Consider the following 23,504-nt stretch of genomic DNA (forward strand, 5'->3'; position numbering starts at 1 on the left):
ATGATCAATTGGATTTTATTAAATGTCTTCTTTCAAGTCGCGTCGAGATGGTGACTTCGAAACGTTCAAAAACGTTTGAAACGTTTGCATCGGTCGAGCTCCGCAACCTCCGACTGGGAGGCCGACGAACTGCAGATCGTCTGGCAACTTCACTTGCTTGCTGGGGATGATTATTTGGACAGCATGGCCAATCCCCCAGAATCAGATCGCAGCCGGAGTGCTCGATGGTTGGTTCCGTTTTGCTTGGTCTTGATTCCTCTCTGGGTGAGTCTTGTCAACAAGACCGTCCCCGAACCGTACCTCGACGAAGTCTTCCATGTCCCACAGGCACAAGCATACTGGTCGCATAAGTGGACGCAATGGGATCCGAAGCTCACAACGCCGCCGGGCCTGTATTTGTGCTCATACATCGTGTTCGCTATTGTGCTGCTGTTACGCGGATCCCCGACAAAGCTCACCCCGGATGTCCTGCGCATGACGAATGTCGGTGCGACAACAGTTATTTTCCCTTGGAGACTGCAAAATTTGCTTGATACCATACAGAGGACGACAAATACTCGGCCATTGGGAGCGAACGTGTCTCATACCGTGCTGAACATCTGCTTGTTCCCCCCGCTGTTTTTCTTCTCTGGCCTCTACTACACCGATGTTCTTGCTTTGTTGGTTGTCGTGGAGGCATACAATTGGGACCTGAAGAGAGACGCAGAGACAGACCAGCAAACCGATTCCGGTAAAGACACGATAAAAGCGCCTCGCAATAAGGTTTTGGATACATTGGGATTTCTGGCTTTCGCGCTGGCTGCACTGGTTTTCCGACAAACCAATATCTTCTGGGTTTCGGTTTTCCTAGGTGGACTTCAGGTGGTCCGCAAGATTCGAAAGTCTGCCACGCCCTGCATGTCATCCAAAGTGGCAACTATCGTGAAGCAAGGCTTCCAGAATGAGGTGTATGATCCTCTTGTTTCGGAGGCTTCCTTGGAAGGTAAATTGATCTGATATAAGCAATCAGGGGGCCATGCTAACCCAACAGCTAGATTACCTGAAGACCGCTATTTCACTTGCGACTGTCGGCCTGAGACAGCCTTTCTCTCTCCTCGTTTCTCTCATTCCTCACATCGTCGTCCTTGCGGCCTTCGGTGCATTTGTACTTTGGAACAACGGAGTCGTCCTAGGTAAGAGTGACTTGTGTTATTACAACAAATGCGATTTTTTACTAACAGCTGCTATTCAATAGGCCACAAGGAGTTCCATACCGCCGGTATCCACCTGGCTCAGATGCTCTACATCTGGCCGTATTTCACCTTCTTCTCATGGCCTCTTTTCGTCATTCCCCTGATCAACATTTTAACCCCAAAGCCACTTCCTCAATATTTGAACCTCGGCTTCCCGCCGAAACAGAGGAAATATCCCAAGCTCATGGCAGCCCTGATTGTAATCCCGATGATGCTTGCCGTTGTCCACTTCAACACCATTGTGCACCCCTTCACCCTTGCTGATAACCGCCATTATGTATTCTACGTGTTCCGAATTCTTTTGCTTCACCCAGGAATCAAGTATGCTGCAGTGCCGGTCTATTTCCTCTGCGGATGGGTCGTGATCTCCGCCTTTGGATTTACCACCATCCAACGTCCGCCCAAAACCCTGCGAGTTCAGAAATCTGCCCCAGTTGTGCCCCCGGATCCAACTCCGGCTCCAGCTCCGGCAGCTCAAGAGCCCAAACCCACCAAGCCTTCTGTGCGCAAGCCTTTAGAGGCGCATCAACAACCACCAAAGGGAACGAAGAAGCCCAACCGACCCACTAACAAGAAGACCAAGAAGGCCGATCCACCAGCAGAGACCAAGAACGGTGATCCATCTCAGCTACCAGCGGAGATTACGGATCCAAATGACCCTGCGGTCCTGGCTAGGGTCCAGGAACACATCTTCGCGCGGCAGAGAGAATTACTGGAGGCACCGCGCGTTAGCTTCGTCCTGATTTGGCTGACCGCTACTTCCCTTTCGCTCATCACAGCACCCCTTGTCGAACCCCGCTACTTCATCATCCCGTGGGTTATGTGGCGTCTGCATCTTCCTCCTCTGCCATGTCTGTTCAGGGACCGAGAGACTCGCCCCCGCACAGAGGAAGCTAAGCGCCGCTCCGACCTCATTATCAACGCCCCAAAGTTCGTGGAGACGGTTTGGTTCTTGACCATTAATTTCATCACCGGGTATGTCTTCCTGTACAAGGGCTTTGAGTGGCCGCAGGAGCCTGGAAAGACTCAGCGATTTATGTGGTGACCCTTCTGCCTTTTGTCTCATTTCAAGATGTATCTGTGGAATTGCCAACAGGAAAGGTTCAAGGTCATCGACCCCTTTCATGGGCGAAGATCACATCGTCTTGGTTCCCGCCCGGGTGCTGGATTGTATGAAGAAAACTGGGATATGATTCCTTCGCCGAGTGAATCACCAATTCCAGTTTCCATCCAATAGCTTCTACCAGTGTTCCCTTTTCAAGGACGATATTGCATGGGACCGACCTACAACTGGTTCGCCTGTGTTTTTGCTAATTCCTGAATCTCAACCAACTAGACTCAGTTTAATAGTAAATAAAAAAACACTCATATAGATCCTATCTAGTCACTAGCGAGTACTAACCTTAGGAGGGGTGCACTTTAGATTAGAATGAATGTATAATCGCGACTTAGGGCTACAGAACACTCCCTGACTCGAGGGAACCAAAAAAATGGACTCGCGGGGAATCGAACCCCGGACCACTCCCATGCTAAGGGAGTATTATACCACTAAACCACAAGCCCAGTTGATTGGTTGACTGACCAGAATAGTGTATTATCAGCCAGACAACAAGGTGAGGTCAGCCAAATTTAATTCAACAACATATTTCAGTTGACCAGTTTGCCTTCATTGTAACCTCACTTTATGGCAGAAAAGCACCGCCTTCTTATTTGGGCAATATGGTTGATGGGGCGGTGTGATGCCCGTATCCCCGAGCCCTATCTTTTTGCAGAAAGATAATAGCCGGACCCCGAGTACCAAAAAGGGACCCCGACTGACTAGTTCTGACTAGTTACTCGACGGATTTTATGTATTCCATACAAAGTGAACGATTATTTAAACCTTCATCCTGCTAACCTAGGTAACCCCTCTACATCAGTATCATTTTCTCGAAAAACAAACATGGACGCTATGGACGCTAGTTTCCAATCCGCTATCAACGCCGGGAAGATCAACGGCGTTGTAATCTGTGCCACTAATGCCGAAGGTCACTTCGTGTACAACAAGGCAACGGGGGAGCGCACTCTACTCTCAGGCGAGAAGAAGCCACAACAGCTCGACGACGTGCTGTACACAGCCTCGGCCACCAAATTGTTTACAACCATCGCCGCCCTACAATGCGTCGAAGATGGCCTCCTAACTCTAGACGGCGACCTGTCGTCGATTGCCCCAGAGCTCGCTGCTAAGCACGTTCTCACCGGGTTTGCCGACGATGGAAGCCCTCAGCTCGACCCACCAGCTCGGCCTATCACCCTCAGAATGCTGCTCACACACACCTCTGGCACCACATACTTCTTCCTGAACCCGATGATCGCCAAGTGGCGCGCGCAGTTCGGCAATCCCGAGAATGGAGACCTTCGCCCCGTCGAGGACTTGTTCAACTACCCGCTCAGCTTCCAGCCCGGTACTGGCTGGATGTACGGGCCTGGCCTTGACTGGGCTGGCCGTATAGTGGAGCGTGTCACTGGCGGCACGTTATTGGAATTCATGCAGAAGCGTATCTTTGACCCGCTCGGTATCACAGATGCTCAGTTCTACCCTGTTACCCGTGAGGATCTGCGAGCACGTCTCGTCGATCTTAACCCCAGTGACCCCGGTGCTGTTGGTAGTGCCGTGCTCGGCGGTGGCGGCGAAATGAACTTGCGCGGCCGTGGTGACTTTGGTGGTCATGGGCTGTTCATGTCCGGATTGAATTTCGCGAAGGTCATGCGCTCGCTGTTAGCTAATGATGGCAAGTTGCTCGATGCTGCTACCGTCGACGATATGTTCCAGCAACATCTCGGCCCGGAAGCGGCAGCTAGCCACCAAGCTGCGCTTGCTGGTCCTATGGGGCCCTTCTTCCGCGTTGGGACTGATCCAGAATCGAAAGTTGGGCATGGTTTGGGCGGTTTGCTGACGCTTGAGGATGTTGATGGTTGGTATGGTGAGCGGACGTTGACCTGGGGTGGTGGCTTGGCGCTGGCTTGGTTCATTGATCGGAAGAACAATCTCTGTGGTGTTGGTGCCATTCAGGCTGCGTTGCCGGTTGATGGGGACTTGCTGGCCGAACTGAAGCAAACCTTCCGCCGTGATATCTACACCAAATATACCGCATGGAAGGACCAGCAGTAGATATAATTGAGGATGAAGAGGGAAAGGTGTTTCGTTTCGCATTTGGTACATATATATAATTTATTCATCACAGATCGGATCTGAAATAAAAAAGCTAGTAATTTTACTGAGGTCAGATAGCACCCATAATATGATTATGTCTTGGGTTGACACTGGCATGTACACTAAGCTTAGCTGACCAAGCGTCCTACAATCCGGCCCCCATTCTCATGCCAGGTGGCATCTGCCATCTCAAACATGAACAGGCCTATACAGTGGCATTCCATAACGCACACCGGTAATTCGTCAAATGGATCTTTTTCACTCGGCAGGGTTTGCGTCAGATGTAACAGAGTTGATGAAGCAGCAGCATGTCCCGGGGCTGGCGATTGCAATCATACACAATGATCAAATTGTCTCTGCGGGATATGGACATGCGAGCCTGGATCCCGAAATACCTTGCACAGCAGATACGCTGTTTGACATTGCATCGTCCGCTAAATCACTCACTGCTGCGGCAGTGGGATTGCTAGTCGACGATAATGACATGTTCCCGAATATTCAGTACGATGCCGTAATGTCGACTCTTCTCCCCGAGGACTTTGTTATGTCTGGAGAAGGATACACAGAAGGAGTCACTGTGGAAGACATCTTAAGTCATAGAAGTGGAATGGCTAGGTGAGCTAATATTTCTTTTTTAAATTCCATGTTTGAGTTCAAGAACTAATGATATTGCGCCAGCCATGACGATTCGTATATGAGTGTGCGAGCGACGAAGCCAGACAATGCTCGATCCATTACGAGAAACCTCAGGAATCTCCCTGTCGCCGCTCCCATTCGATCAAGGTATATTTACTGCAACATGATGTATACAGTGGCAACCCATCTTGTGGAAGTCAAGAGCGGACAGGATTTTGGTACATTCCTCGAAGAGCGATTTTTCAAGCCACTGGACATGACATCAACTACTCTTCAACCCAGCAGCGCACGATCCAAAGGATTTGAATCCCGCATGGCAACTGGCTACACATGGAAAAGGGCCGACTCCACATATCGTGGGTTAAAAAATCCAGACTGCCCAGAGGGCCAAGGCGCAGGGTCTATCGTTTCGAGCGTGAACGACTTCATCAAATTTGTCAAGGCTTTTATCAATCGCGAAGAGCCTATCAATAAAAATGTTTATGAAGGGCTCACTCGTCTGCGAACTTTTGTGAATCCAAACCCAGGAAGACGGAAGCGGTACACCTCACCGGTAGCATATGCTGCTGGGCTGGATATCTACTTTTACAAGGGACATATGGTTGTCGGCCATAATGGGGTATTCTCTGGATTCGGAAGTCGCTTCTTCTTTCTCCCTGATTTCTCATTCGGTGCTGTAATTATGGGAAACTCAGATGGGGCAAATGGCGTTGCGACGACCCTTGTCCAAAAGCTAATTGACAATCTCCTTGGAGTCACGGACGAAAGACCTCATGACAGCAAAAGCAAAGCCACACGACCTGTTGAAATGAGTAAGAATCAGGAAAAGAAGGAGAAGAAAAAGCAGGAAAAGAAAACCCAGAAGAAAAGTCAAGGTATCCAGAAGGGCCAAGTGAATGAACAAAGACCAGAAGGGAATACTCCGCAGCCACCGACAATGCCTCTCAGTGCTTACGCTGGCAACTACTGGAATCCTGGGTATCATAACTTACTGGTTCAAATCAGAGATGATGCGCTCTTCATCGATGCTACAGATCGCTCAATGGGGTTTACCTTGAAATTCGAACATGTGTCCGATGACCGAAAATTCGATGCTCATCTTACTGATTGGCTCGATGGCAGTGATGACATGGTAAAAGTGGATATTGTAATAGAAGATGCTCAAGTCATAAGGCTGGGTCTGCAGTTGGAGAAAATGCTCAAGGAAATGATCTGGTTCGAGAAGAAGGATGAAGTTCTTTCTTGACAGTCCTGATAGAGATGGATACATTTACACAAGAGGATATGTTGCAAAGAGAAGGAGAAAATGGCCTGTGTTCAAACTCTCCGAAGTAGTCGTTCAGGCTTGAAGATATGATGTGGTATGTGGTGGCACACAGGCAGCCCGGAGATGGATATTTCTAGTAATGATTCATGAGCTCGAATAGAAAACTTTCAATAGATGTGCAATTGGAAATGAAGATAAATCGAGGGGGTATTAAATGGAACGACAAGCACCAGCAGAACATGCAAAAGAAAGAGACAAGTATCACTCATTGTGACAAATGGGCCAAGCCATTCGATCTCGGCTTTTGGTTTTCCGTTCCTTCGATTTGAGCTTTGACGGGTCTTCGCTTGACCTTGGTGGTTTCGCCATGGTTTCGATTGTGGTGGGAAGTTAAAACCGGTAGACAACTCACAGAAAGCAGGTTGCTGACATCTGTGCTACCATCTTTCGCTAGAATGGGATCAGCATCATCAAGATCTCGCAAGAGGTTCTCAATGAGTTCGGCGCGTCCACTAGCGTGGAGAATGTTACCTATGGTAGCATGGAGTGCCAGAAATTCCGGGTTTGCAACTCCGAAGCGGGGATCATTGCTTGTAAGTGTGATAAACTCATCTGTTGGGTACACCACGAACTGAGAGCGAGTCGGGAATTTCTTCAGTCGATATCGGTTTTGAACTGTCGTTGGCTCAAGGACAAAATGGAACTTTCCGAAGTCTTCATGGAAAACAGAAACCATCATCAGGATGTTGTCTTCACGGTTAACATCCCCCAACATCATGTTAAGGCGGTAACGTAAGCTTGGAAAGCATCGGAAGATGTTAGTCCATACTGCCGACATTCTGAATCGCTCATCGTCATTGCGAAAATTCCCGAGGGAGAACGGAAGAATGTGAACTGCTTGTAATGTGTGTACAGGTTCTCCGGGGGGTGAGGGGTAGTGTTGATATCCCAGCATTTTGTTAAGACACATCGATGACCATCACGAGCTAAACAGTTCTGACGGAGTCGCCGTTGGTCAACTCGTGTCACAGGTTCCACATCAAATGTGTTCAAGTGGTCGACAGACTCCTCAAGTTCGAGACGAGGAGAGGGAGTTATTGCTGGTGTTTTACCGCCGGTGGACAACATAGGTCGGAGAAGACCTGTGTCGATGCTCTCGGCATGTTGTCGAAGCTCCTGGTCGTTTTGACATCTGGATAAGTCTTCGATCAGGTTGAACTGCCCGTCTGCAGGTAGATACTTGAAAACAGTCTGAAGAAAGAAGGGTGTGTCGTCTTCTGAGTTCAAAGGCTGGTAACCCTGTAAGATGTCATTCAGGGAAACTTGACGGTCGACAAAGGTGGAGAGATCTGATTCGATGGATGGACTTAAGCTTTGCAGGTCCGACATTGTGGATAGCAAAAGTCAAACAGATTATAGGAGAAGACTTGCTAAACTTTGGATGGAATGCTCATCAACATTGTAGAAAAGAAGGGCTGAAGTGAAGTGGAGCGAGGAAATTGGAGCGAGAAAAGAAATGGGGCGAGGAAAGTGAGGCGAGCTTACCATCATGATCATGTGACATGTGAGATGATATGCTTCAATGACATGGAATATGTAGTTATTGAATATTCTCTCAAGACAGTCCTTGTACTTGCTAGTTATCCTATAACAGACTTCTACACTCCCTTAAATGTCATTGGAATTTTTCTCATATTTCCAAAACTTCATAACAGACTAGTCATTAACATGCAAAATCCCACAGCAAATCTATTTTTTTGACGCATATGAAACGGAAGGATCCACGGGTATCAGTGTCCATCTAGTCTTCATCCATCGATTCCCACCCATCACCACCACGAGGCTCACCCTCATCAGCATCTTCCTCCTCGTCATCATCAGACTCATCATTATCAGCATTGATACCAACAGTGCGCTCCTGGACATCACCAGCAAGGTCAGGCAGACGAGACACAAACGCACGACGGACAGCGCCGTTAGTGGAAGCATCCCAGATCTGCACATTACCCTTGCTACCAGCAACTGCCAACCGGAAACCGACCTCCTGGTCAGGGGCGAAGGTAGTAGAGAACACCTTACCGACCTCAAGCTTGCGCGTGACAACAAGAGTGGGCTTGTCATTCTCGACGCTCCACAGCTTAACGGTCTTGTCTGTTGAGCCGGTCACCAGGAAGCCGGGGATGGAGCGGTTGATATCGAAGGATGAAACGGAGGAGTCGTGTGCTTGCAGAGACCAGACGGGCTTGGACTCGGCCGGGGTGGTGGGGACATTGCGCATATCGTAGCGGTAGACCATTCCACCGTCCGTGGTCACGTAGAAGTAGTTGGAGTCGTGCGAGTCCCAGCGGACACACTCGACGTCTGCGTCGACGCCCCAGCGGGCCTGTGCGTCTGGTGCACGCATATCCGCTGCCACGACGGTGCGGTCGTAACTGCCGCTCAGCAGGATGGTGGACTCGGTCGGGTGCCAGTCTAGTGAGCAGACCTTGTCCTTGTGGTTGGAGTAGGACTTGGCGCAGGTGGCGGTGTTGAGATCCCAGAGCTTGACGGTCTTATCGGCGGAGCCGGAGGCAAGAAGGTTGCGGTGCTGACGGTTGGCGGCCAGCGCCAGGACGGCATCGATGTGGTACTCGTCGTTGGCCTTGGCCTTCTTCTTTTGCTTCTTCTTGGTCTTATCGGCGTCCTGGCCACCCTGTCCGAGAATGGCGTTGGGGTACATGCAGTCCACGACATCCAGATCCCAGATCTCGATATCGGGCTCCATGGTTCCGACAGCCACGAAGTTTCCTTGTGTCCGACCTTCTGTGTTCTTGCCAACGGGGATATCAAGCCACTCGGTGCAAAGCGGGATACCGGGCAGCATGATGTCGTGGTGCACATAGAGGTTGTCTGCTTTGTCTTCGTAGACGTAGACCTCCAAGTGCGCGACTTCGTCCTCCACCTTTCCGGCCAATAGAAGGTTGTCGTGGGGCATAATCTGGAGCTCCTCGCGTTCGTCATCATCCTCGTCCTCGGGGATCACAAGGTATGGGTCCTCCTCGTTGGGCTGGTGGTAGGCCAGGGATTGGACATTGCCGAACATGGTGACCTTCTCGCCATCATCATCGACCTCCTCCTTGTCGTAGTTATCCATGTCGAATTCCTTCAACACATCATCATCGCTGTAAATCGGGATTAGCACGAGTCAAATCCTCACTGCGCTCAACACCACTCACTCCTTTGCATCGGTGCCATTAGCAGAGGGCTTCTCCTCGGTATCATCCTCCATAGCATCACCACCCTCATCTCCGGATCCTTCCTGGGCAGCATTCATATCGTCCTTCGCATCCTCAAGCTGCATGCGCGCAAGCTTAGATATACGGCCCATCTCGGCCTCGTCAATCTCATATTTTGTAGGGAACTGGGCAGCGACACCGCGCTTCACCCATGTCGTAGTCGTAATCATGGAAGACATTGTGAAAGTATTGTGATAAAACTGATCACACCCATCCACTTTTTTTTATCGGGCGATATTTTTTTTTTATCGGTGTGCCTGAGGGGTTCTCCGCCCGGCAGAATCTGGCCGATCTCCTTACCGCCCGGGTGTTTTGCGGAACCGCGATGTTCTTCCTTTGCGTTGATCGTACGATTGAACTTGCAGTTAATTGTCTTTCAAGTTGTTCTGTTTTTCAGCCTAATACCACCGCAATCATGCATTCTCATCTCCACACCTCTTACAACGTCAGTACGTCGAGTCCACCATACCCGGAAGATCTATCCAGCCATCCCATCCCGCTTTATAATTGCCCATACTAACTGATATCACACAGATTGCGAAGAGATCATGACTGCTCTCGATGAGTGTCATGCCAAGGGATTTATACACAAAGCCATTGGAAGTTGCAATGATATCAAAGTCGAAGTAAACAAATGTCTCTCCGCAGAGCGCTTCGACCGCGCAAAGCGCAACCGAGACGAGGCGCGCAGCAACCGCCGGCGTGTCGAGGAGATCTGGGCTAAAGAGCGCGAGCTTGATCAAGGGCCTGCGGTGGCGTCTGCGGCTGCTGCGAATGTTGCCGCGGCTAATGCTGCGAAGCAATAGACTGTGCCGTGAGATGACCATATGCCATCATGGTTGGGACTGGAGTTTGGAGTGTGCTTTTATGCTATTCTTTGATTTGGCTCAGACCTGAAAAGACAGCACTGCTGCTTGGTATTCGTGGCAGCCTCGCGCACGGCTTCGAGATTACAACTCGACTCGGAGATGTTCTCATGAGAATGTACGGGGACAAGCAAGCCGAGGCCAAATTACCTCCTCTCATTCCATCTGGGGAAGAAAACTTGTATGATATCTGAACATGTAAATATATATACGACCTACTGGCATTTACTCTTGTCTTCTTTCTTATGTTTTATCTGGCACCAATGCCGAACACCTAATCTACGATGTACTGGAAGTTGTAGAATCTCTTGAATGATATCAGACGTACATTACTATTCTGTACATCAGCTGAACTTTTAGATATAACCCATCCGATCTGAACGCCGCACCCTAAGAGTGAAATAAGGTTGAGAATGCATGCAATGATAACCAGCATCATAAATCGCCTATGCCGTAAAGATTCAATCAAGCGTCAACCTCCATAGCCTCATTAGGCTCGGCGGCCTCCTCAAAGTCTTCACGAGGACCACTCTTAGCATGACGACGTTTCCTCCTCGGCTTGGCCGCGGCAGTATCCTCGCCATCATGTTGCTCGGTAGCATCTGCGACATCAACCTCCTTCCGAACGGCCTTATCCTTCTTAGGTGCAGGCGCATCAGCCTTCTTCTTCTTCTTCACGCTGAGAGGATTAGGCGCCTTGACCTTAGGACCGCGCTTCTTCTTAGGTTCCGCCTCATCAGCACTCTCGCCATCAGCCTCGCCATCTCTCTTGCGCTTGCCGAGCATAGGATCCACATCCAATCCAGCGCGGAACTTCCCACGCTCATGGCCGTCCCGGACCATCTCTGAGGGACCGCTCATCGGCTCGAGGACCATCACCGAGCGCTTGACGTAGATGATAGGCACACCGGGGATAGAACGGGCAGCGGAGCGCAATGTGTGAGAACGGCGCATCGCTTCCTCTTCTTTACGATCCTCCTCTGTCTTCCGTCTGCGGGGCTGGTTCTCGCTGTTGTTCGTCTTTCTCAAGATTGGATCCGCGCATGCGAGAATGTAGTGCTCCTTGTTCTTCTTTGAGTCTGCGTTTGGTGAAAGCAGTGAGAGGAGACACTCGATTTCGTCGATGGGCGTGGAGTCCGCGTTGTGCGAGCAGTGGCGGAGCGGGAGTTCTGTGGGCGGGGGAAGGAAGAGAGGTCTGTATGGCTTTTCGGTTTTGGGGTTGATGGGTTGTGCGGCCATGATAGCGGCGAGAGAGCACTTTGTCAATACTGCGAGATTGTTAGATTGGGTGCGTCTTGGCGGATGGGAAGTTTGGTGTTTAGGCGACTCACGAGGCTTTACCTTGCCTTGGACTGTTCGTTCAAGTGCAGGAATTAGTTCCATTCTGAAGGAGTCGGTGGCGCGAAGGAAATTCGAGTCAACTATTCGAGCGCAAGTCAGTACTGTACATCAGAGCAATGCATTGAATGGCACATACCCAGGACCTGGTAGGCCTCTCGGAAACCGAAAGTGAGCTCATACTGGTGCATAAGCTTGCGATACTTCTTTGAACGTTTGGCCCTCATTGTGAAAGGTAAATGTCAAGTATTTGAAGATTGAATGCAGCAAAAGACATGAGCTTGTATGTCGACCGAAACTTTTTCATTCTGCCGGGCGGGAGCAGTGGTGTTGTGGTCTGTGCTGAGTACTTTCTTCAAGTGGGGCCTTTAGCCTTGAAATTAAGTATCCTATACATACTTCGCATTTACTGATATCCGCAGGAACATATTATGTATTGAGTCGAAGAGATTATATTATTTATTCCGTTTAGACCGAGAACGAACTATTAAACGACGGACAGCCACATCGTGCCAGTGATGGAATCCTCCATAGGCGAATGTAGAAGGGAAAAGGTCCAAAATACGGTAGATGGGATATTGGGTATAAGTAGGAACCACCGGGTTATCAGGTTGACAGCAGGGATGCTGGCCATAGAGTTGCCTGAGCTGGTGGAAGACACGAATGGATAGGGAGTATGATGATGACCAGGCGAGGCTAGATCAAGCAATCAAGTCTTGCTGAAGGACCGGGGAAAATATATTAAGAAATCCAGCCGAGGTAGAAGTCATTTGCCGGTCCTTGGTGGGATGGGTGTCTGACTGCAATGCATATCTGGCTCTTGATTTGACACTTGCAAGGAAGGAATCATAGCTGTGTAATAGCGATGCAGTTGGACAAGCTTGTGGCAATACATGTGGACATCTAGCCTTAATACTAGACCGAGAATAAAAGCCTGCCTCGTGGTCCGAGATTCGGTATCAATGAATACTAGCACAAGTCTGAGAGACAGGCGCGGAATTCAAGATCGGCGGATATTTCTGAAGGAAAATCTGAGCGAAAACCAATGGCTGCGTCTCATCCATCACTTTTCTTGCAAGATGCGACCACGACGGAGATATCGTCCATTTTGCCTCCTTCAATAGCAAGACCTTCTTCCACTGCTTTCTCCATAAAGGGACTCTCCGCAAAGGGATCCTGGGCAATCGTCAGAGCAGCATTAAGCAGTTCCCGAGCGACAAAGACATTGCGATCATCGGGCATATGAGTATGTTGCGCAACATCCTTTTTTGACGCCGCGCGCCCTTCTTCCCATTTGCCAATACTGTCCATCACGACTTTCAAGACCTCATGCTCCCAGAGGTTATCCATAACGCCATCCGACAGCGCCAGGACGACATCATCTTCCTGCACCGCGATTTTGGACAGAACTGCATCTTTCCGGGGTGTGTCTATACTGTTTGTCCCAAGCTGCATGGGACAATCGAACCAATGCCACTGCTCAGCAGTGCGGAAAAGGACTTTTTTCTCGCCTGGTCGAATCACGAGGATCTTACAATCGCCGAGATTCGTAACGTACAGCAATGGCTTCTGGGCGCCGTCTTGTTCCTTGGTCCAGTGTAGTATGGCAGTGGCCGAGGTTGTCGTTCCAAGCCACTCGGTAGGAGATGTGGTTGCCCGCAAGGTCTCCTCGTATGCATACTGCAAGTATCCGACGGGGTCGATGGTAGATGCGCGGTGGTCGACATTATTTTCGACCTCGAGGGCCCAGAAATGTAATAGGAGTCTAGACCAGAGTCTGTATTTGGCAATAAAAAAAGTTAGCGATGGTGGCCTGATGTGCAAATTGATATTGAGACCACTCACGCAGCATGACCACGAGGTTTGGTCGCCCATGCGCCTACGCCATCGTCGACGCCTATGAAATTCTCCGCGACGATGATCGCATCGTCTCCGTTGTTCAGGCCACGGACTAGCTCGCCCTTGACGGATAATCTCTTATCCTGGCTTAGCCCGTGTGTTGTCAAGGGATCGGAGAAGGATGAAGAGGGTGGGGAAAGGAAAGGTGGAGGGAAGGGTCGTGAGGGTCGTTTGGCACATAGAGCGTAGCCAGTCTCGAATCGAAAGGGCGATTTGGTGGAAAGGAATGTCTGGTCGGGGACGGGAGTGGTGATGCCGTAGGAGGGCCACACTGCCGCGTGATATGGCCGTGCGGTGCTCGGTTGTCGGAGGTGGGCACGCTGGATCGGGGTTTGATTTATGCTTATGTTTGCGATCCACTTGCTAATGGACGTCCATGATGATGATAATGAATGTGACACGGCCGCTGTCTTGGTCACCATCCCTAACTTGGCTCTCTGTGCACCAAGATGGGCTCGGCGAATGAGTTCTGGGGCATTAAGGCATGAAAGGTGAAGAAATAAAGTGCCAAAATACGAGAAGAAAGTAGAAAATAAAGTGTTGACTCAGACCCTTGGGCTTGAGAGCACCGAGAAAAGAAAAAAAGTTGTCACCGACAAAGGCCGAGAATGTCTCGAAGATTTCACTGGCCTGCGCCGCCGACTGTACCTTACACTACGGAGTATCTTTGAGAATAAGAAAAACATCATTCAAATCTCGGTCTGACATTTTATTCTTCTTTTAAATACTTTTACTTTTTCTTTGTTTTTATTTTAAATTAGTTGAATTAGTTGAATTTGTTATATTAGTCCGAAATCCATCTGTTTGATTTAAAAAAAAGAACAGTTGAGAATCCAAAGACGCGGCTCTTAGGGCTATATTTACTTATCTATATCCCTGCAGATCTCATGATCCTCTCTCACAACTTGTCTATGTTGTATATAGTATTCTAGAAGACAATCCAGAGCAATCTTTTCGTTTAAAAGCCCATCAGTGTCCTCAAAATAGACCGCAAAAAGCACATGGTTAGCAAGAAGTCCAATGAGCGGAATCTGATTTATATGTCCACTATGGGATTATTAGTGTGAAAATGACATTAGCCGGCCTGGTACCAATCGCTGAGCTGGCTGGAACTGGGGAATACTTCAAAATACTCCAAGATACCGGCAAAGATGGGTGGGTTGCTTGTTAATGTGGTGAAGGTTGTATATAACCATTGCGTGTGGAGGTATTACCACCAAACCATGGGCCCCGTGAAGCCAGGTGATCCAAAATGACTCACTTATGATGAGTTCCTGAAGGTGCAGCCCTGTATTCTGCTGTTGTTGATGAGGTTCGTCCGATTGTACGAAACATTAGCTAGCAGATGGGGCTGAACTCATTCCATTTCGAGACTAGATATGTAGACCTCTCGTGTTGGCTTCCATCAAATAAATGACATGGCTCATGATCAGTTTCCGATATCTGTCAAATGATGTTATTCACCCTTCGGCTTTCTCCCATTATTACTTCCCTTGGGCGGAATCTCCTCCTCGCCTCGACACTTTCCATCTGGGATCGACAAACCTTTCCTCTTTTCCGTTGTTGCTTTTTTTTTTTCTTTTTTGTTCTTTTCACTTTTTTTTCATTTTCATTTTCGAGTTGCAAGTTGAATTCCTTTTGGGTGATTTTCATGAGATTCGGATGACAGAATACCCACTGTTCTGGGAATCCTTCCTCCATTTGAATGATCGTTGTAGTTCATGGACTGAACTAGCCGTGAATCGTAATCGTAAATCGTAGCCGTAGGTGTTGTCGTAGTCGTAACCATAATCGTAAGTCGTGGCAGGAGTCACAGGACTGCGATTTTAGATGTTTGCCTGGATGTCATTTCTGCGAGTCTCACGTTCCTTGGAGATCAACAGAGAAAACAATTCGAAAGCCTTGCCCAATTCATTGGCAATATCAGTGGCCTTAACGTCACGCTTGAGCTGAGCCAAGCCATCGAAGAACATGCGAGCAGTAGTAGATGCAGTAGCGGCGAAAGTAGGCCCATTCTTTCGGTGTCCAAGACGACGCTTGGTCGACATGATGCGCACAACGCGTTCCGCACAAGGGCAGGGGCGCTCCACCTCTAGGGTACACTGTAGGGAGCATGAACAGATAGAGTCGCAAATGCACTTTTGCTGTCTAACAAGGTAGTAAAGACCAGGGGTGGGTGCGTTCTTGCGCTCCTCTCCGATACATGTTCCCAGCTCCTGGGCGCGCTTAGACATGCGCCTGTCAGCCACAATATCTGTGTCCCAGATCGCCATGCCAATATCTTCCGGGAAGATCCATGGAAGCTGCTCAAATGGAATGTCGGGCGGCGGAATAGTGACGGGATGCATGGTGAAATACTTGTCCGAAATTGCTGCCATGGTCTCTGCCGGGATGGAGTCGAAGCATGGAATCAGTCCTTTCCATTTCTGAAAGTAGGATCCGTGTCGACAAGAAACAGTTCTCTTCGCAAACGGGCGATATCTGAGGGCATCAAATGGGAGCTCATCCAGACTTGGCTCTTTCGTAATAAGGTGTTTGACATATTCTCGCTGAAAGTGGTCAATGATGTCTTTCCGAAGGATTGCACAAATCTCCGGAGAGTCCAGTACATCCTTGAACGTCATGACGATGCGGTAGAGATGATCAGCCTCTGGCATAAGGTATGGAAGCTCGATTCGCAATGCACTAGTGTCGATTCGGAAGGAACCGCAGAGCTCGATGCTGGCTAGTTCAATCGTAATGCAGGCGTAGAGGGCGTAATAGAGATTTTCGACAGTGTCAATCAGCACAGCCATCTTCTGGGTGCGCAAGTTTTGCTCGCTGCGTTTGATCCAGTAGGTCAGGCCGGTCTCAGAGTTGTTGGGCTAAGAGGAGAAAGTCTGTGTTAGCAGTTATATCCCCAAGAAGCAAGAGATAGAAGTATGGAGCAAGAGGAAAGTTGGAATCTAAAGACATACCTCAGCACCGTAATACAAGGTGATTGTCTCCATCATCTTCGACACAGTGTACAACTTGCCGAAAATGCGAACGATGACACCGAGATGAATCGATTCCTCCACAGGGTCCATGTTTTCGGGGGCCACAACCTTGGTCGGAGAGGTGGGCGAGGGCATCGATGGGACCATGACCCAGTCGTCGCTGCTGACGGTGTAGAGACGAAGGTGGCGCTGGCCGCTAGACGCGAGCTATCACAGGTTAAGGTTAGATTTTTGAAAAGTCAAAGCAATGCATGGAGGTGAGCCACTTACCAATGTCTCAGAAAATTCCCATCTGTCATCAAACGAGCTAACCTCCTTTGGAGTTTTCGGCTCAGACTCAGTCGTGGCGGAAGTTGTGGTGTCCATTGAAGGCATGGTCGAGTTGCTGACCTTGCGGGACTGACTGGTGGCACCGCCTGAGATCAGGGACAATGCTTCATCGACGATTGACTGGCAGTAATTGAAGAAGCGTTGTTTCATCTGTTCAATCTCTTCGTATGGAGGTTCCTCTCCATCTTTGACGCGGGCACAAGCATCTTCCATCATGGCCTTGGTGGCCTGGGCATAAGCATCAATACAGTCCTTACCCCGTTGGAAAAACTTATCCAAGTCCTTTCCTGAGCGCAGAGCATTCAGGCGGCCCTGAGAAATGGTAGAAGCCATTGCCAGAGGATTCAGATTAGAATCGGGCGCCATAGGAACAGTTGGGAGGGGAGTGGGTGGGAACATGAATTCAGAATAATCAGGGGTCTCATTCGACACCGGGCGTTGAAAACGAGGATAGACCATCTCGTTCTGGGTCTGCTCACGGGCAAGCTCTGGCTCACGTGGAGGTTGGGCAGACTGCGTTGGTGTCTTTCGTAGTTTGGAGAGGGCAGCTCCCCATCGACCGGTTTTGGGTGCCATATTTTGTGTTTCACGTCTTTTCGTCACAATAGTTTCCGGAAGTATGAGATTATTGTAGAATAAAGAAAGAAGAAAAGTGTGACAAACAAGAATAAAGGTATTTATAGGATTTTTCTATTTATTTCTATTTATTTTCTTTTTATTTTTCCATTCCTATTGTGTTCGTTTCTTTGATATAACAATCGAAGTATAGCGAACGCTCCACATTTGGAAGGTGCGACTCACAACGACTCACAACGCAGTCAACCTTAACGAGAACGGACCAATCAGCTTGCTAATTGAAGTGTATACTTTCTGCAGGCGCGTCACGCAAACAATGAGATGAGAAGCGTCGGGGAACTCAATGAGATTGACGCGCAGGGGACGCGCAGGCTTCGCGCAGGCGTTGGGATACCACGCCGAATGTAGTAAGTAAACTGGGATCCGGAACCTTCAAAAAGAACCTTGGAAGCATGCGGAATACCTAGTCCTGTGATCACAACCTTGGTTAGGGTTGGTTAGGTAAGTATGTACTACAACACCTGTATACTCCTATATACGTATGTAGGTAAGTAACTTGGTTAGCTGAACAGATTGTTTGCTATGTACATCCATCATCCATGGATACTATGTACATCCATACACATAACTATTGTAGTGGGGGACCTTGCCTTCCACCGCGTACTGGCCTTACCTATCCTGTCATTTGCCAAGCATATTGTTATGTAATCTCAGGGAGCGGAGGATACAAGTAGTAGGAACAGATTGAATAAAAAGCACCTCTACTCTCCGAATTGACTCCTTGGGCATCGAGCCCAGGTTCCTTTGTATGCAAGGTTGGGTATGAGACTGAACTGCGAGTGCTGAATCGACCCGTATGCCTCAGAGCATACTGCCTTGAGCGTTCCCCTCTTCACTATGTAACTACATACATATACATATGTATATGCGACGTAGCCAGGTAGCTGGATAGGTGATTCAGATCGTTCGCATGAGACCTTGAAAGTGAGACATCAAGAGCTATGGTTCAACTGTTTAAGGGTAATGGTTTTAAATAGTACTACAAGATGGATGCTGCGACGGAGCATGTCGCCAATAGAAAAGGCCAAAAGAAAAGGCGTATCAACAATAGACTTGAATTGGCTCATACAAACAAAGAAATTAGAAGCTCTACCCCTGCACTCGGAATGTGCGACCACTAGCAGTCTTGCGCTCTCGTTCTTCATTCTCCGGTCGAGCTCGGTTGAGCACTGTCGTGAGTTAGCGAGAAGTATATTTTGTTGAACTGGATGATTCATACCCTGGAGGAAGTCCGCTGTCCTCTTCCTCATTCGAGTGTGGATATAGGCCTGCGATGTACGGTTAGTCATAGTCATCCATGGATGTAAAAACAAGAAGACTAAGAGGAACCACATACCTTTGAAGCTTTGATGTGGTAGTGGAAATAATCGCGGAAGGTTTGGATATGAGAAATATTCTCATAACGACGCTGCGGGGTCAAGTGTCGAGGGAACAGAACTGCAGGCCGAGTCGAGTCAGTACTTATGCAGAATGGAGGTTGATAGCGCATTGTGCATTCATACCAAAGGTGACATAGCTAACTTCGCCCCCAGAAACGTTCAGGCCAGGAACATTTGCAAGCTCAAGGGGAGGGTCGTTACGGAACAGAACTTGAGGGGCATTCTGGAGCGTCAAAACACGTCGCCGGGCGTCCACGAATTCCTATAGGTCTGTTAGTGAGAGCTCCTCATAAATGCGCAGATCAGTTATGGCAAAGTACGAACCTGCAGGAAAACCTTGCCAAAGATCCGGTCAGTCTCTTCACGGAACACGGTGCTGAAGATCACCGTGACTCGGTCCCAGTTGGCTTTGATGTAAATGGCCTCCTCTTCACGGTAGTGAATCGCCATAACTTCACCGCCTTCTTGGATACCCTGTGGTGCTGATTCTGAGGTGTATCTGGAAGCCTCCTCGGCGAGCTTGTTGAATTCATCGAATGCCTTCTCGAAAGGAGCAGCCATTGCGTTCCGTTTCATGAGGGCAAGCTTCATAATCAGGTCATTCCGGGACTCCTCCTCTGCGGGCAAGTTTTCGAGATCGATTTGTACCGAGAAATCATATCCCGGTTCCGGAGATACAATGTAGGGACCGTATTCTCTCTCCAACACCTCCTGGGCTCCGTACTGCACCAGTTCTTTGTAGCATTTCACATTGATCGAGATGAGGATCTTCGTCTTAGACTCAGGAGTGGAGAGATGAAATGTTACACCGTCGAAGTCGGAAACCACTTGGTCAATGGAGGCGGGGGGTGCTCTGAGTTCAGCTTGTTAGCCGGGTGCCTGCTTCGGGGGTATGTGTATAGAATGCGCGGGATGGCAGTGCGGGGGGAGAGGAACGAATCATACCCAGAAAAACGCTCCGTAAGGAGTGACTGGATCAAAGCATTCTGGTAATCTAAGAGAAGCATGACGGGCAGGGCAATGGATGGTATACAATGCAGGTGGGTGGCTGTTGTGAGGTTGCCCGTGATCGTCATGGGCGGTGGGGGGAGCCGTAGAGGTCGCTGTCACCGCCCGTATTAATTTTGTCCTATCGATAGCAATCGGAGATTCCAAAAATTTTCCCATCCACCCTCAACGATGGTGAAATCATACTTGTACGTGCAAATTTTTGTGATTTGGAATCATTTGATTCAGGCGCTAACTTTTACACAGTAAATTCGAGCATTCGAATACATTCGGGCTCGTCGCCTCGGCGTCTTCCAATGCGGTTTGGGCTAAAGATGACCAGACCGGCATTGCGCGCCAGACGGGCGCTGGACGAGCCATTGTCGGAGCAAGTGAGGAAGTTCTGTGCTGGGATGTGAAAAAGGGAGAACTTCTTGGAAGATGGCGCGATTCTGCCTGCAGAGCGCAGGTTAGTGTGGTCACTCAGAGCATGACAGATGAAGATATCTTCGCAGTTGGGTGAGTGTCCTACGGTGTGACCTGGTGGGATGATTTTCCTCTAACTATTATGTGTCTTCTTAGCTACGAGGATGGAAGTATTCGTCTTTGGGATTCGCGCACCGCCACGGTCATTATTTCTTTCAACGGTCACAAATCCGCCGTCACCAAGTTGGCCTTCGACAACGCAGGCGTGCGCCTCGCCAGTGGTTCAAAAGATACCGATATCATCCTCTGGGATTTGATCACTGAGACCGGTCTTTTCAGACTTCGCGGACACACCGATCAGATCACATCGCTACATTTCCTATTCCCTTCCCCAGAATTGCTTACTGCTTCCGGATTGAATGAACATTCAGGATTCCTATTGACCACCGGAAAGGATGCCTTGATCAAAGTCTGGGATCTTGCCTCTCAGCACTGCATTGAAACACATGTGGCACAGTCAAATGGCGAGTGCTGGAGCTTGGGTCTTTCACCTGACCAGGGCGGGTGTATCACAGCCGGCAACGATGGTGAACTCAGGGTTTGGTCGATCGATGAGGCGGCTATGATGGAGATTTCAAAGGAGAAGGTGGGCGCCGATGGTCGCCGAATCCTCACAGAACGAGGAACTTTCTACCGACATGGCAAGGACCGCACACTTGGCATCCGATTCCACCCCCGTTCCGACTACGTTGGATTCCACGGTTCCGATAAGTCGGTCGAAGTCTGGCGCATTCGCTCTCAGTCGGAGGTACAAAAGAGTATGGCCCGGAAGAAGAAGAGAAGAAAGGAGAAGGAGGCTCGCACCGAGGAAAACGGACCGGAAGAGGATAACAACAAGCCTGAGGATGTTTCCGCCGCTCCTGTATCTGAAGTCTTCGTCCAACATGTTATCGTGCGCACTGGTGGAAAGGTTCGTTCCTTCGACTGGATGACCAATAAGTCAAGTGGTCTGAACCTGCTTGCCGCCACAACAAACAACCAGCTTGAGGCCTACAACATTGTGCCTGCGAACAAAAAGAACACTGACGGCGAGGATCTGGACTACACTCGGAGCTTAGCGGTGGATATTCCTGGTCACCGAACAGATATCCGGTCGATTGCATTGAGCTCCGACGACCGAATGCTTGCCTCTGCTTCGAATGGCACTCTCAAGATCTGGAACGTTCGCACCGAAAGTTGTCTCCGAACACTCGAGTGTGGATATTCCCTGTGTTCCGCATTCCTTCCTGGTGATAAGATTGTCGTTGTTGGTAACAAGAACGGAGAAATCGAGGTGTTTGATATCGCATCCTCAACATTGCTCGACACTATCAAAGCCCATGACGGACCCGTGTGGTCACTTCACGTGCACCCAGATGGCAAGTCTATGGTCAGTGGAAGCGCAGACAAGACAGCCAAGTTTTGGAATTTCCAGGTTGTTCAGGAGGAGATCCCGGGAACTAAACGTACCACTCCCCGCCTCAAGGTGGCACACACAAGAACGCTGAAGGTTAACGACGATATCCTCAACCTTCGTTTCTCTCCGGATGCACGACTTCTGGCAGTTTCCCTCTTGGACAACACAGTGAAGGTCTTCTTCGTCGACTCGCTGAAGCTATTCCTCAACCTTTATGGACACAAGCTTCCTGTCTTGAGCATGGATATTTCCTACGACAGCAAACTCATTGTCACTTGCTCAGCTGATAAGACCGTTCGACTCTGGGGTTTGGACTTTGGTGACTGCCACAAGGCTTTCTTGGCTCACGAGGACAGTATCATGGCAGTGGCATTCGTTCCTCACAACAAGGATGGAAACGGTCACAACTTCTTCAGTGCAAGCAAGGACCGTAACATCAAGTACTGGGACGGTGACAAGTTCGAGCAAATCCAGCGCCTCGTTGGTCACCACGGTGAAATCTGGGCACTTGCCATGAGTCGCACTGATGATTTCATTGTCAGTGCCAGTCACGACAAGAGCATCCGCATCTGGCAACAAACAGACGAGCCGTTGTTCCTGGAGGAGGAACGTGAGAAGGAGATGGAAGAGGCATACGACAACACACTCACAGCGTCTCTCGAGCAGGAGGAGGACGGTGAAGACGGCGAGAAGCCCGAGGCTGTCGATGCTGGCAAGCAGACGACCGGCACTCTCATGGCCGGAGAGAAGATCATGGAAGCTCTGGAACTAGGCCTCGAGGATCTCGAAGTCGTACGCGACTGGCGCAAGGTCAAGGCCGCCAACCCCAACGCCGCCGCGCCCGATCGTAACCCAGTATACCTGGCTCTCAACAACGTTTCCGCCGAGCAGCACGTTCTGAACACCGTCCAGAAAATCCCTGCAGCTGCCCTCCAGGACGCTCTGTTGGTTCTGCCATTCTCCAAACTCTCCGCTCTCTTCACCTTCCTCAATATCTGGGCCGATCGCGAATGGAACGTGCCCCTTACCTGCCGCGTGTTGTTCTTCATCCTGAAGACCCACCACCGCCAGATTGTTGCCAGCAAGATGATGCGTCCTATGCTTGACAGCATTCGGGCATCTCTGCGTCGGGTTCTTGCCCGTCAGAAGGACGAGATGGGCTTCAACCTTTCCGCGCTGCAGTTCATCGGCAACCAGATCCGTGAGCAGAGTACCACGGACTACGTTGATGAGGATACCTGGGAGGAGCAGCAGACCTCCAAGGGCACGGGCAAGAAACGCCAGTTTGTTAGCGTTGCCTGAGTTTAGGATTAGGTTTGTGTACAAGCATGTCTATTGGCGTTATGATCATTTTCGACCTTATTACTTTGGAGGTCTTCTCTATCTTGTTTTCCATATAAAAGTTTTATATCCTTGGGAGTTGAAGAGAATATAAGGGATGTATGATAGTTCAATTTCGAAGTAAAATATAATCTTTTCTCTTGGATAATTGTTTGCTGGAATTTTCATACAGCCAAGTGTATCAAAGTAATAGAATAGAATAATTCATTCAATTTGTCTAGCTATTATATCCTCCCACATGCAACAATCCAGACACAGTCGACGA

At 49.3% G+C, this 23,504-nt stretch overlaps 12 protein-coding genes across 12 annotated transcripts; 6 read left to right on the forward strand and 6 right to left on the reverse strand.

Moving 5' to 3' along the window:
* Positions 1 to 183: 183 nt before the first annotated feature.
* On the forward strand, positions 184 to 2,277 carry alg10 (dolichyl-P-Glc:Glc(2)Man(9)GlcNAc(2)-PP-dolichol alpha-1,2- glucosyltransferase; the record flags this gene model as incomplete). Its single annotated transcript, XM_057222398.1, has 3 exons — positions 184 to 982; positions 1,035 to 1,172; positions 1,235 to 2,277. 3 exons carry the CDS (start codon positions 184 to 186, stop codon positions 2,275 to 2,277), a joined length of 1,980 nt encoding a protein of 659 aa, XP_057069619.1.
* Positions 2,278 to 3,174: 897 nt separating this feature from the next.
* On the forward strand, positions 3,175 to 4,383 carry N7516_009680 (serine hydrolase domain-containing protein; the record flags this gene model as incomplete). The annotated part of the gene is made up of 1 exon (XM_057222399.1): positions 3,175 to 4,383. The coding sequence occupies one exon, from the start codon at positions 3,175 to 3,177 to the stop codon at positions 4,381 to 4,383; it is 1,209 nt and encodes a 402-aa protein (XP_057069620.1).
* Positions 4,384 to 4,672: 289 nt separating this feature from the next.
* N7516_009681 (uncharacterized protein) lies at positions 4,673 to 6,307 on the forward strand (the record flags this gene model as incomplete). Its single annotated transcript, XM_057222400.1, has 2 exons — positions 4,673 to 5,040; positions 5,104 to 6,307. The coding sequence occupies 2 exons, from the start codon at positions 4,673 to 4,675 to the stop codon at positions 6,305 to 6,307; spliced, it is 1,572 nt and encodes a 523-aa protein (XP_057069621.1).
* Positions 6,308 to 6,593: 286 nt separating this feature from the next.
* N7516_009682 (uncharacterized protein) lies at positions 6,594 to 7,717 on the reverse strand (the record flags this gene model as incomplete). The annotated part of the gene is made up of 2 exons (XM_057222401.1): positions 6,594 to 7,167; positions 7,242 to 7,717. 2 exons carry the CDS (start codon positions 7,715 to 7,717, stop codon positions 6,594 to 6,596), a joined length of 1,050 nt encoding a protein of 349 aa, XP_057069622.1.
* A 412-nt stretch (positions 7,718 to 8,129) lies between these two features.
* On the reverse strand, positions 8,130 to 9,782 carry N7516_009683 (rRNA-processing protein PWP1; the record flags this gene model as incomplete). The annotated part of the gene is made up of 2 exons (XM_057222402.1): positions 8,130 to 9,489; positions 9,544 to 9,782. 2 exons carry the CDS (start codon positions 9,780 to 9,782, stop codon positions 8,130 to 8,132), a joined length of 1,599 nt encoding a protein of 532 aa, XP_057069623.1.
* Positions 9,783 to 10,018: 236 nt separating this feature from the next.
* On the forward strand, positions 10,019 to 10,409 carry N7516_009684 (COX assembly mitochondrial protein; the record flags this gene model as incomplete). The annotated part of the gene is made up of 2 exons (XM_057222403.1): positions 10,019 to 10,052; positions 10,138 to 10,409. 2 exons carry the CDS (start codon positions 10,019 to 10,021, stop codon positions 10,407 to 10,409), a joined length of 306 nt encoding a protein of 101 aa, XP_057069624.1.
* Positions 10,410 to 10,438: 29 nt separating this feature from the next.
* Positions 10,439 to 10,663, forward strand: N7516_009685 (uncharacterized protein; the record flags this gene model as incomplete). Its single annotated transcript, XM_057222404.1, has 1 exon — positions 10,439 to 10,663. The coding sequence occupies one exon, from the start codon at positions 10,439 to 10,441 to the stop codon at positions 10,661 to 10,663; it is 225 nt and encodes a 74-aa protein (XP_057069625.1).
* A 271-nt stretch (positions 10,664 to 10,934) lies between these two features.
* On the reverse strand, positions 10,935 to 12,034 carry N7516_009686 (rRNA-binding ribosome biosynthesis protein UTP23; the record flags this gene model as incomplete). The annotated part of the gene is made up of 3 exons (XM_057222405.1): positions 10,935 to 11,737; positions 11,801 to 11,890; positions 11,947 to 12,034. 3 exons carry the CDS (start codon positions 12,032 to 12,034, stop codon positions 10,935 to 10,937), a joined length of 981 nt encoding a protein of 326 aa, XP_057069626.1.
* Positions 12,035 to 12,863: 829 nt separating this feature from the next.
* On the reverse strand, positions 12,864 to 14,128 carry N7516_009687 (PP2C family serine/threonine-protein phosphatase; the record flags this gene model as incomplete). The annotated part of the gene is made up of 2 exons (XM_057222406.1): positions 12,864 to 13,584; positions 13,653 to 14,128. 2 exons carry the CDS (start codon positions 14,126 to 14,128, stop codon positions 12,864 to 12,866), a joined length of 1,197 nt encoding a protein of 398 aa, XP_057069627.1.
* Positions 14,129 to 15,532: 1,404 nt separating this feature from the next.
* Positions 15,533 to 17,590, reverse strand: N7516_009688 (uncharacterized protein; the record flags this gene model as incomplete). The annotated part of the gene is made up of 3 exons (XM_057222407.1): positions 15,533 to 16,570; positions 16,664 to 16,891; positions 16,955 to 17,590. The coding sequence occupies 3 exons, from the start codon at positions 17,588 to 17,590 to the stop codon at positions 15,533 to 15,535; spliced, it is 1,902 nt and encodes a 633-aa protein (XP_057069628.1).
* A 1,092-nt stretch (positions 17,591 to 18,682) lies between these two features.
* N7516_009689 (actin-related protein 2/3 complex subunit 2) lies at positions 18,683 to 20,105 on the reverse strand (the record flags this gene model as incomplete). Its single annotated transcript, XM_057222408.1, has 6 exons — positions 18,683 to 18,819; positions 18,870 to 18,918; positions 18,987 to 19,087; positions 19,153 to 19,291; positions 19,354 to 19,882; positions 19,975 to 20,105. The coding sequence occupies 6 exons, from the start codon at positions 20,103 to 20,105 to the stop codon at positions 18,740 to 18,742; spliced, it is 1,029 nt and encodes a 342-aa protein (XP_057069629.1). The 3' UTR covers positions 18,683 to 18,739.
* A 103-nt stretch (positions 20,106 to 20,208) lies between these two features.
* N7516_009690 (snoRNA-binding rRNA-processing protein DIP2) lies at positions 20,209 to 23,200 on the forward strand (the record flags this gene model as incomplete). Its single annotated transcript, XM_057222409.1, has 3 exons — positions 20,209 to 20,225; positions 20,284 to 20,535; positions 20,599 to 23,200. The coding sequence occupies 3 exons, from the start codon at positions 20,209 to 20,211 to the stop codon at positions 23,198 to 23,200; spliced, it is 2,871 nt and encodes a 956-aa protein (XP_057069630.1).
* Between the last annotated feature and the right edge of the window lie 304 nt (positions 23,201 to 23,504).

The sequence above is a fragment of the Penicillium verrucosum genome (assembly GCF_028828655.1).
Source record: "Penicillium verrucosum strain IBT 35672 chromosome Unknown utg000004l_segment0_segment0, whole genome shotgun sequence".
NCBI classification, from domain to species: Eukaryota; Fungi; Ascomycota; class Eurotiomycetes; order Eurotiales; family Aspergillaceae; genus Penicillium; species Penicillium verrucosum.